General features: G+C 39.0%; 1 protein-coding gene across 3 annotated transcripts in view; it reads left to right on the forward strand.

Moving 5' to 3' along the window:
• The window catches only part of PLA2G4A (phospholipase A2 group IVA), a 122,711-nt gene that overhangs the window by 50,329 nt on the left and 60,312 nt on the right, over nucleotides 1-12,070 (forward strand). For all 3 annotated transcript variants that reach the window (XM_016224670.2, XM_016224671.2, XM_016224673.2), the window contains 2 exons: nucleotides 2,627-2,775; nucleotides 3,427-3,540. In XM_016224670.2, coding sequence (XP_016080156.1) covers nucleotides 2,627-2,775; nucleotides 3,427-3,540 — 263 coding nt within the window. The remainder of the gene's footprint in view (nucleotides 1-2,626; nucleotides 2,776-3,426; nucleotides 3,541-12,070) is intronic.

Raw genomic sequence — 12,070 nt, forward strand, 5'->3', positions numbered from 1 at the left:
CTGCTTTATGGGCAGTTCCTGGCGTGCAGCAGGCACTCAAATATTTGTTGAATGAATGAATGGTGTTTACCATCTTCATGCCACCCCTTCCCACACACTTTTTTTTTAATTGGTTTTTGCTTGGTTTTGTTTATTTCTAATATTTCAGGGAAACAGATAAAAAGCATTATTAGCTCCGTAAAAAAGAACCAGCCCAATGAGATGATGATGAGCTCCGTTTATGTACATTTAATGTAAAGTGCCAATTGAATATTCTCTTTAAAATCACATGTTCAGCTCTACTCAAAAGCGGAAAAATATTTTTCTTTATAATCTCCTACCGCCTGCTATCCTAAACATGTAGTTTTATTTCTGGTTTGCAACCTGAGCACTGTGGCATGGCAAAAGCGTGGTGAAGCAGAAGGCACAGTCATCTCCCGGTTGAGGAGGTGGGTAGAGTCCTTCTGTTTTCTGGCCCATTCCCTTTGCCACCATTCCTGTCAGTCTTTGTGTTTTCTAGTTTGTCTCCCATGGTCCAGTTGAGAGATATATTCATCTTCCATTTTCCATGGGGGGATGTGTTCCAAGAACCCCAGCGGATGCCTGAAAGTGGTAGACAGTACCGAACCTTATATATACTATGTTTTTTCTTACATGTACATACATACCTTTTCATTTAAAGCAAGCACTTGAAAGTTTCTCTTTGGCATATTCAAATAACCAGCAACATTACTCTTGCACCCTGGGGCCATTATTAAGTAAAATAAGGGCCACTTGAACACAAGCATTGTGATACCATGACAGTCAGTCTGATAACAGGGGGCTACTAAGTCACTAAGGGGCTGGGACCTTACACACTGTGACTGTGCTGGACAAAGGGATGATTCACGTCCCAGGTGGGATGGGCCAGACAGTGTGAGATTTCTTCACACTACTCAGAATGGTGAGCTATTGAAAACTTATGAATTGTTTATTTCCGGAATTTTCCAATTGGTATTTTTGGACTGCAGTTAACTGTGGGTAACTGAAACTGTGGAAAGTGAAGTGTCAGATAAGTGGAACTATTGTATAGCATTGAGTTGGAAATTGCATTATATAAATATATCAAACCAACACATTGTATACCTCACACTTACACAATATTATTGTCAATTTTATCTCAATAAAATAAACAAATAAATATACACAATTTCAATAACTACTTATTTCCTTTCTTTAAAATACGACATCAAAATATGAACAGAAGGTGACCTACACCAGTGCCAGCTAGAATATTTGTTTAAAAATGCAGATCCCTATTACCACTGCGGATCTACTGATTATGGGCCTTAGGAGATGAGAGTCAGGGGTTTGTATTTTAACAGCACCCTAGGCATTTATGTTGCACTCTTGCTTTTGAGACTCAGCTGCCCTTGACCAATGATGCATAAACTCCAAGTGGGAAAATTAAATGAAGGACAGCCCCAAATGCTTATACCTCATTTGTAGATATTCCCACATTATAGTAAAAACACACAAAAAATCCGATGGCCACATAAAAGAACTCTATGTCCATATGTCTGTGTTTAAAAATGAAGCAAAGGGCATTAATTACATCATGATAACTATAATTGCTGTTGAAGGATAATGCATACTTTTTAAAAAGTTTTCTTTGAAAACCAATAATTTCAGAACCATTATTTTTGCTTTTCCTTGGTTTTCAATTTTTTTATCTTTTTGCGTCGACCTCTGCACCACTTTCTCTCTCTCCCTTCCTTTCTCTCCTCTAAAACTCTGAGTCCAGCTCCTTTTTCCATAGCAATCCACACCTAATGATCTCATCTTTAGCACTCAGGAGTATGATGTCATTAAGAGAATGATTCTTGCATTCAGGTCTTGCTCTGATACTTACTAGCTGTGTGATATTGAGCAGATTGCTTAACATCTCTCCGTTCTCATTACCTCAACACTAAAACAAAGCACTTACCTTCTAGTGCAACTGTGAGATTTGAATGAAACTAATGTGTGTAAAATGCTTAACAGAGATCTTAGCAACTATTGTTTTTTGTGGTTATGAAGTATAATGGTCACATGGGCTAAAGAGAAAGTTGAGTCCTTAAGTTAGGAGACAAATATTGTGATAGTTGCTAGGTTCTGAAGATACAAAGATAAGCAGGGCTTGGTCCTTGCCCTCAAGTTGTTGATAGTCTTGTAGGAAAAGACAGGTTATAACTTCATCCATAAAATACAGTGTGTGCAATGCTGTAAGATAATGAAGGATTCATTGAAACCAGTTAAAAAGGGAATGATCAATATTTTAAGTTTCAGGGTTAGTTGCCTTGGTGAGTGTATATAGAGAGGAAATTTAAGTCTAGTAGTTGGACTGAGATGTTGACTACAGTGAACACGCTGTCTAAGTGCACAGAGGAATTCTGAATAAATCACCTAAAAATGAATCCCTCTCCTGGGACTATTATGGAGGGCAGAAGCATGATATATAAAAAGTATATAACCTGTGGTGCTCCTCTATTGTGTATTATCTTGTTTTAGACATTTTGAATACGGTACTGCAGATTCATTGAAAATAACCTGGCATATTATTAATAAAAATAAATCAGGAACTGTGCATCACATTTGCCAACCTCTCACTTGTATCTGATGTCTGCAGTTGACACCCCAGATCCCTATGTGGAACTGTTCATCTCCTCAACCCCTGACAGCAGGAAGAGAACAAGACACTTCAATAATGACATCAACCCAGTGTGGAATGAGACCTTTGAATTCATTTTGGATCCTAATCAGGAAAACGTTTTGGAGGTAAGTGAACGCTTTGGGGGCTGCTAGAGGGTCACCATTCATTTGAAGTGGATGCTTGAGTCTGTCCCTGCACTGCCTCTGGTCTCCTCAGTTGGCTGTAGCGGAGCTGAGCTGGGCAGCATAGCCGACCGGCTTCTAGATGGTGCACGTCGAGTTACGTGGGTGGCCAGTGGAAACGCAGGAGGTAGGTAGGGCTGGGAAGACTCTTTTATCATCTCCATGGGCTTTGGAGAAAACATTTTCTGTTATAAAGAGGAGGAGGGTCTGAATACAACAGAAAAAGTATGTTCAATTGCCTTTAAATAAGGTAAACTAAATCTTTCCCAAGAAGTTGCATGCATTTTCTACAGTGATTTCTTTCTCTTATTCCAAAGTAGCATTTCCCCTGAGAGGGGAATTAATTTCCAGTTTTTGAACACATAGTACTGAGTAGGCCAATTAGGAAAATGAAAAAAATTATTATCTTATTTGAAAATAAAGTATTCAGAAAGAAAAAACTAAGTATTATTACCAGTTGAATATTCAAGATCTTAAATGACTGTTACGTGTCATTTGAGAACTTTAATTTTTTAAAATGTGTTGGAGCTTTTAGCTCTAATTTTTAGAGATCCAGGGGAAATTTAAATGTGTGCTCTATTTTATTCTCTATAGATCACGTTAATGGATGCTAATTATGTCATGGATGAAACTCTGGGGACAGCAACATTTCCCATATCTTCTATGAAAGTAGGAGAGAAGAAAGAGGTTCCTTTTATTTTCAACCAAGTAAGTAACACAGCACAATTAATTTCTCAACTGTTTTTCTGCCAATCCATGCTGTTTTGATTGTTCTCATTTTGTAGCATATATATATTTTTAATATATCTTTATTGATTTCAGAGAGAGGAAGGGAGAGGGAGAGAGAGAGATAGAACGATCAATCATGAGAGAGTCATTGATCGGCTGCCTCCTGCACAGCCCCTACTGGGGATGGAGCCCGAGACCCGGGAATTGAACCACAGTCTCCTGGATCCTAGGCTGACGCTCTACCGCTGAGCCACGCCCGGCTGGGCTGTAGCATAATTTGAAGTCAGGGAGTGTGATACCTCCAGCTTCCCTTCTTCCCCCCTTAGGATTGCTTTGGCTGTTCAGGGTATTTTGTGCTTCCATACAAATCTCATGATTTTTGGTTCTATTTATTTAAAAAATGTCGTTGGGACTTTGATGGGGATTGCATTAAATCTGTATGTTGCTTTGCATAATATGGACACTTTAACTATGTCAATTCTTCTAGTCCGTGAACAGAGAATATCTTTCCATTTCTTTGTGGCTTTTTAAATCTCTTTTAATAATGCTTTGTAGTGTTCGGTATATAGGGCCTTCACATCCTTTGTAAAGTCTGTTCCTAGGTATTTTATTCTTTTTGTTGCAATTGCAAAAGGAATTGTTTTTTTCCATTTCTTTTTCTGAAATTTTGTTGTTAGTATATAGGAATGCAATGGATTTTTGTATATTGATTTTGTATCCTGCAACTTTACTGTATTTGTTTATTGTTTCTAATAGTTTTTCAGTGGAGTCTTTATGGTTTTCTATACAAAAAGTCATGTCATCTGCAAAAGTGACAATTTTACTTCATTCCAAATTTGGATGCCTTTTATTTCTTTCTCTTGCCTGATTGCTCTGGCTAAGGCTTGAGGTGAGAGTTGGAATGGAAAGTAGATGAGGGAGATACATGCATGTAATGAAAAGAAGCCACCATATAGTGAGGTTAATATCAATGACGTATGGACAGACTACAGTTGCAAGACTAAACAAAGGCAGATTGTTTGTGAGAGGAGGAGTCCAGGGATGGTGCTGTTGCATTAGGTGATTTTGAACATGTTGAACCGTGAACATAGTGGTTAATACCTTGGTATTTGAAACCAAGCACTTTGGTGTTTAAAATTTAGCTCTGTCTATTACCAACTGTTTCATCCTGGGAAAATCACTTAGCTCCTCTGTGCCTCAATTTACTCATCTGTAAAATGGAGATGATATTTCATAGAAGAGTTATTATGATTTACATATATAATATACATATCATATAATGTGTATTACATATAAATATATTTAAATATAATTACATATCTAATTAAAATTTTATATAATTTATTATATGAAATGTAGATTGCATAATATTTATTAACTATAAAATTTATTTTATAGTAGATATATAATGATAATTGGTTATAGAAATATATATATGAATTGTATACACACACAGATATATGCAAACATACATATAGTGCTTACAAAAGTTTCTGGTACATATTAAGCACTGTATAAATGTTGTTTTTATTGTTGCTGTTATTATACCTTGAGAAAAGGGTAGAAATTCAGCAGGAAGAGAAGCTGTCATGAGCATTCTAGGCAGGGGAAACTGCAAAACTGCAAAGTAGAAAGCAAGTTGGGGCACGGCAAGTTACAGGGCTTGGCAGGCACTTGTTGGTGAGTAGTGGGGTAAAGAGTTTAGAGGTGGAAGGCTAACATCCGCAGACCTTACGTATGACATGTTGCCAGGGTCAGTTCTCAATAAATGTTTCTGAGGGCTTTGTAAGCATGAATTGGCCTTTCTGAAGAACAATTTTTTTCCACCCTTCAGTCTATGACACAAAGACTGATTATAAGAGAAGATATTATAAGGAAAACATGCATTTCCTCTCTTCCTGTCATTTCCTATGGTTAGGTGTGTAACCCCAAGGCCTTCTACATTCCAGAATTTAAAGTAGCTTACGTAATTATTTTTCTTACAGTGCCTGAGAAAACACTTGGCCAGCTTGTTTTCATTACTCTCTTCTCCAGAGTCCTTTGCAGTTTTTATCTGGATGACAATTCTTTGAGTTGGTGACCTGTGATGGGGGGAGGGTAAATGGCTGATGGCCGATCGGAGAGCCCTGACCTTCCCCAGGTCATGTGTCTTGCCCTCTGCAAGCCATGCAGCCTCTCCTCATCTCTGAACCCCCATCTTTCAGAGGAGGACAGTCTCCTTTCTACAATTTCACAGTTATAAGAGAGAACAGGCTGCGAAGGAATTGTGTGGGAGAAAAGATTTTTAAACCATTCTGGATGCTTATGGCAATCTGGTCTAATAAAAAGCACTTGGATTTGCCAAGACGTTATTAGCAAAAATTCCTTCAAAATTTTGTCATCTAAAAGTTAATACTGAGTCGATGTAAGGTGATTTCTGTGGCCAGGAGCCAGCTGGAGAAGAAATAGGAGCCTCCAAATGGAGACTGCAAAATTCCCAAGGGCCTGCCCTGCCCACTCGGGGTAGGAACTGGGACCTGGGAGACCCAGACTCTCATTTTGTCTTTGTCACTAACCTCCCTCTAGGATGTTTGAGTTCGTCATCTTTCTCTCTGAGTCTTATTTCTTCAGCTCTACAATGAAGGTTTCCATAATAACTTATTTCTAAGGTCCTTTCTAATTTAGAATATTCTGTGATCTGGAAAGAGTATTTTTATTTGAACATTTTACCCCAAAGTCTTCAATTCTTCCCATTTTACAGATATAGAAACAAAATCATCATAATGCAGTAATAAAAAACCTTTATTATATCATTTTAAAGTACTGACCTGTGAATGGATTATTTTTTAATGTGAGAATTTAAGCTTTCATTGTGCACCCAAAACTTTGCTAAATATTAAGAAAACTATGAAAAGTTCCATTTTCGAGGAACTAATAATGTGTTTGGAAAGAAGTAGACATTCATGCCTACTTCTTAAATGGATAATTAATGTAATAAACAGTATCCTGAGGCATCCATCTACTGATTTACTTACTTATGAGTTATTAGCAAACACTTGTTATTTTCCAGGCAATATCCTAGGAGATGGGCCAGCAGCAGGGGGCGTGATAGGTGCTGCCCTGGCTCCCAGGGAGCTTGCATTCATGAGGAGGGTAAACAGGCAACAAAGGCAAGGCAATAACACGGCGTCAGCCGGCGAGAACTACTGTGAAGAATATAAATAGAGGGAGGCGATAGAGAGCTGCTGGAGGGCAGCTGAAGTTCGTACAGTCAGGGAAGGCCTTTCTAAAACACTATATCTTCCCCAAAGTATATCCCCCTAAAACTTCCCATTAAAGTTTTCGAGCATATGAAAAGTTGAAAGATCTGTACATTGAAAACCCCTATAACCGCCACCCTTCTTCTGCAATAAACACGGCACTGTATTTGCTTTGCCACATACGTCTCCATCTAGCCACCCGTCAAGCCATCTTACTTTTTTTGACGTGTTTAAAACCAAATTGCAGACAACAATATGCTTCATCCCTCAACACTTCAGCATATTAACTGGAGTTCAGTATTGACATATTATAAGTTTAAGTGCCAAATAAGTAGTAGTGACGCAATATGTACAATAAGAGTTATAGGAAGGAATTATTCATTCATGTCATAAACAACTATTGAGCACCTACTGTGTGACAGTCTGTAGGCACTTCCTATTCAGCCATGACAAAGACAAGAATTCCCACCCTCATGGAACTTCAGTTCTACTTAGTAAGATCAACAAGAAACAAGATAAATAAGTAAAAGATACTCAGACAGTGATAACAAGTGCAAAATAAACCAGGAAGGAGGAGAGGAGAGTATATATAGTGAAGGGGGTTGCGAATGAAATTTAAAAACTGTGGCTAAGAGAAACATCTCTGATGGTATCTGAGGGTAGAAAGGTCCTGAAGGAGCCTGCCTGGCATGTTGACTGTCAGCGAGGGGGAGAGCGTGGCTGGAACACAAAGGTAATAGAGAGGGTGATAAGAGATGAGGACCGGGAGGCCGAGGGGGCGGGGAGATGCAGCGGGCAGTTGTGGGTTACAGTGGACATCAGTGGCTTAGGCTTATCCTTAAAGGAAGGATGCGGTTGGGTCACTAAAGGGGTGGGAGGCCATTCTGGTGGAGAGAACAGCCTGAGCCTTTGCTCATAGTCATGGGACCAGACAGGACAGGCGTGTTCTGGAAACAGTGTCTAGATGTGTGATGGGAGCAGAGCATTCTTGCATGAAGGGAGACAGGTACATTGGGATCAGATGATAGCAGAGCTCAAATTCAAGATGTTGGAATTTGGATGTTATCTGACTGACAGCAATGAGTCATGGAAGGTTTTTGACCAGGTAATGGGGAATTTAGGGCAAACAGGATGTGGCTCCTTCCTCGGAAGGGTTAGTGAGCAAAGAGTTAGTAGGTACCGTGGACGTTGGATACCGAAAACAAGAAGTCGATTCAGCTTGAGCAGACTGCTGTGGAAAATGATGAGTCGGAGGAGTACAGGGCGACTTGAGGAAAACAAGTGTAGCTTATTACAGCTTTAATATGTCACTAAGAGTTGAATGGAATGATTGCTTAGTGGCAGTGAAGGTCAGCTGAAGTTGGAAAGCTGGAACTTAACAGTGGATCCAGCTCCTCCTGAGACTACGATTTATCACTCAACTCAACTTTAGAACTTTTGTGGGGTTTTTTTTGTTTCTTTGTTTTCAAAGAGAAAATCAATTTTAGGGCTGAGTGCACAGGGTTTGTTTTCCAGCTAGGATGTGTAAAATCTGGGTTACATTGTGCTTGTTGTAGTAATAACTTTGAAGAGCATCAGAGTTGCCATTTGAGAGACACTAGTGGGGCCCTTTGCCTGTGACCTGAGGCTCAGCATCAGCCAGCCGTGCCTGGGTTGGAATCATGATTCTGCTACTTAATCTCTGTGTGATGTTGGACAAATTTGTTCGTTTCTTTTTGCCATGCACCCTCATCTATAAGACAGGCTTATATATGTAGATAGTGCCTACCTCTTACGGTTGTTGTGGTTAAATGAATTAATGCATGGAATGTTCTAGAATAGTTTTTGCAAGTTTTACCTAGCCCGGTAAGCACTAAATAACTATTAGATATTCTCATTGTAATTGGAATTGGCCAGATTTAACTACTTATCATGTGCTTCATGAATCTGACTTGACTGTTACACTTATTGATTTGAACTTACTGACCAAAATCAACTTATTGACATATAGGTAGAACCTATAAATTTAGTGATCATTGGTTTCAACACAGTTTTAAAATGCTTGTCACCCACTGGGGGCCCTCTGACTGGGTCTAGGCTCCTTCAGGGAGTAGAACACGTCCAGTTTGGTTACCACTGCATACCTGGCCTGTCCCACACCAGTCACTTGAATCGTTTTTGGGCGAAGGGATAAATGAATACACTTATGGAAAATACAGAAAACTTGGGAAGTGCTTAGACAGGTGTAAGAAAAGTAAGTGAAGTTTAAAAGAGAGAGAAACTAGAGAGTCTGAGAGATTCCCATTTGGAGAAAAAGAGAGTGTTTTGGTTAGATAGTGTGCTCTAGGACATTGGGTTTATTTTATGATGGCTAATGATCACAAGCTCTTTCAAAATTTTCAGTGTCCACTGGGAAGGAAAAAGGACCTTAAATTAAGAAAAGAAAGTTATCATCCAATGTAAGAGGAAGACTGTGTGATAGAGTAGAACATGGCTAGAGGGGAAAGAGTGTATTTTTTAATCCTTTAATCTTTGAAGACTATCTGGGATATTTTGGGGGGCACAATTATCCTGAATTCTTGAGTGATGGATTAGATGATTCCTGGTAGTAAATGCTAATTTTATTTTATTAAGAAATCATTGACCTGCCATTTGACCCAGTGACCCCACTTCTAGGAATATGTCCTAAGGAACCCCAAACATCAATCACAAAGAACTTATGCCCCCCTATGTTCATAGCAGCGCAATTTACAATAGCTAAGATTTGGAAACAGCCCAACTGCCCATCAGTAGATGAGTGGATAAAACAGCTGTGGGACATTTATACCATGGAATATTACGCAGCTGTAAAGAGGAAGGACCTTTTAGCCTTTGGCACAGCATGGAGGGAACTAGAGAGTATTATGCTGAGTGAAATAAGCCAGTCAGAGAAGGACAAGTACCAAATGATCTCACTTATATGTAGAATATAATAAACAAAATAAACTGATGAACAAAGTGGATCCAGAGACATAGAAGCTTGGAACAAACTGAGGGATCTCAGAGGGAAGGTGGGGAGGGGGGTGTGGGTGGGGAGAGATTAATCAGGGAACTTGTATGTTTAAGGGCATGGCCCATGGATGTGGACATTGGTGTGGGGAGGGCCTGGGGGTGGGATGGATGTGGGGTGGGAGGGGGTCAGTGGAGTTAAAAAGGGGACATCTGTAATGGTCTCAACAATAAAGATAAAGAAACATTAAAAAAAAATCATATATGTTAACTACACTTACTATGGTGATCATTTTGCAATATATCCAAATATTGAATCATTATGTTATACAGCTGAAACAAATATTATATTTCAATTATATCTCAATAAAAATAAATGTTAGTGTTATAAAAAATCAGATGTATTTAAAAATGATTTTAACAATGTCTCATTCAATTTTAAACATGTAAAATTTATTTAGATGTGACGAAGCTTGTACTGGGTTGTAATTTTTGCTGTGCACTTGAATTGCCTCCCTGTTAGATCCAGATCCAGTTTAAAATTATTTGACCATTTGCATCTTTTTGTAATAATAATTTTAAAGGACCTCCTTAATGCCAGGCACTATGCTTGTTACCTTAGGAAAGTTTGGGGGGAAAATTAGTGTGTTAAATACTTTCAAGATTACTTTTTAAGTCTGAAATGGTGCTTGTTTTTAAAGTAGTTCCTCTGCTCTGGTTTCCCTCCCCCTCCCCAATGGAACACCTCCCATTGCAAGCATCTACAATTGTTTTTTCATGGTGGAATTCAAAGAAGAGAATGTTTTTTCCCCACAAGAATGTACAGTGAGTACAGCCCGCCTCTTGCGTTTATAGTTCCTAGAAGAGGTGGACTTCTCATTTGTTCTGGTTCTTAATAAATATTATGCAGCTGGGGAAAGCTGGGGAGATTTGGTCGCCTTTCCTTCTAATGCCTTGATGAGGCGAGCAGCCTGAATGATTGACATGGAGAATGCTTCATGCAGTGTGTGGGAAGGAGTTCACAATAATTGTTTAATGCCGCAGAGGAAGTACATAGTTTTGTGGCTATTTTATCTGAATCACATGATGCAAGTAAAAGGTGTGGAGAGATGGTGAATGTCAGTCTCCGCAGCGTGTCTGGACATAGTGCACCAGGTGGGAGAGTTTACTGTTTCCTCCTGATTGTGGGTGATCCACTTGGGCACCCATTCACCGGACCCGAACCATGGCAACGCATCCTGTGCCCCTGCAAGTGGCAGGAAAATCCCGTGTCTTGTCTTCTCTCATCCTGCTTTCATTTAAAGAGTCTTATCAGTCTGTGGAGGAACATGAGTGTCTTAGCCAAGAAAGGTTGTGTGTGGATGGATGTGGAAGGGACCTTCCTATGGAAAAGGCAAATACAACCACAAACATGGCACGGGTGCTTTTTCCTTTTATTTATTAAGTTGTGAGGACGAGCAGGCATTGGATACATTCAGGCATTGAGTATTTTAATATATAAACTGCCTGGGGACCTGCCAGTTGGGGAGCCAGCTTTTCCCTGATCACTTTCTGTTGTGAGGTGGCACCTTGGAATAGGAAGCCCATTTCAGCCTTGGATCTTTCCATTTATTAGAAAACTCCATACTGAGTTGTAATATTGTTTTTTTAATTTCTATTCTCCCATGATGCTTTTGCCCCCTGGAGATGAAAACAGTAAATCTAGCCTTATTTTAATAGCGGCTTTCTTGTATGTATTTATTCTTTATTTTTTTGCCAAAAAACAGACCATGTTTTACCCATGTCTGTTTTTCTTACTAAATATCCAAAGTCATCTCATTTAATGTAATTTTTTTTCAATCCCTCTTTGGAAAAGACTCCATTTGAAATCTTGAAATGGGGATAGGGCTGATGGGCTGGGCATGTGGTCTGAGCAGTGCTTTCATTAGTAGACCAGGCAGCGATTACATTAATTGTTTAGATGTCAATCACATTTTTGACTTATAACTGAACTATGATTCATCTGATATATTAAAGAATAAAAACCATTTTATTGGGATTCTTATTATTCATTAACCTCAAAGTAATATTTATATGCCTTTTTGAGGAATGAAGGTTCGTCGAATTCCGTACATAACAAATACTGTCTGGGTTAGACCAGCCCTTGATTTTATCTGGAGCAACGATGAGATGTTCTTGATAAGAAAAGATTGCCTGCTATGCTTCCTCTCACATACACACCCACAGTAATTCAACACATATTTATTGATCATACATTGTGTGCCAGATCCTGCGCAATGAACTAGAAATAGAGACCTACATAT

This window comes from Miniopterus natalensis, chromosome 19 (assembly GCF_054644295.1).
Source record: "Miniopterus natalensis isolate mMinNat1 chromosome 19, mMinNat1.hap1, whole genome shotgun sequence".
NCBI lineage: Eukaryota > Metazoa > Chordata > Mammalia > Chiroptera > Miniopteridae > Miniopterus > Miniopterus natalensis.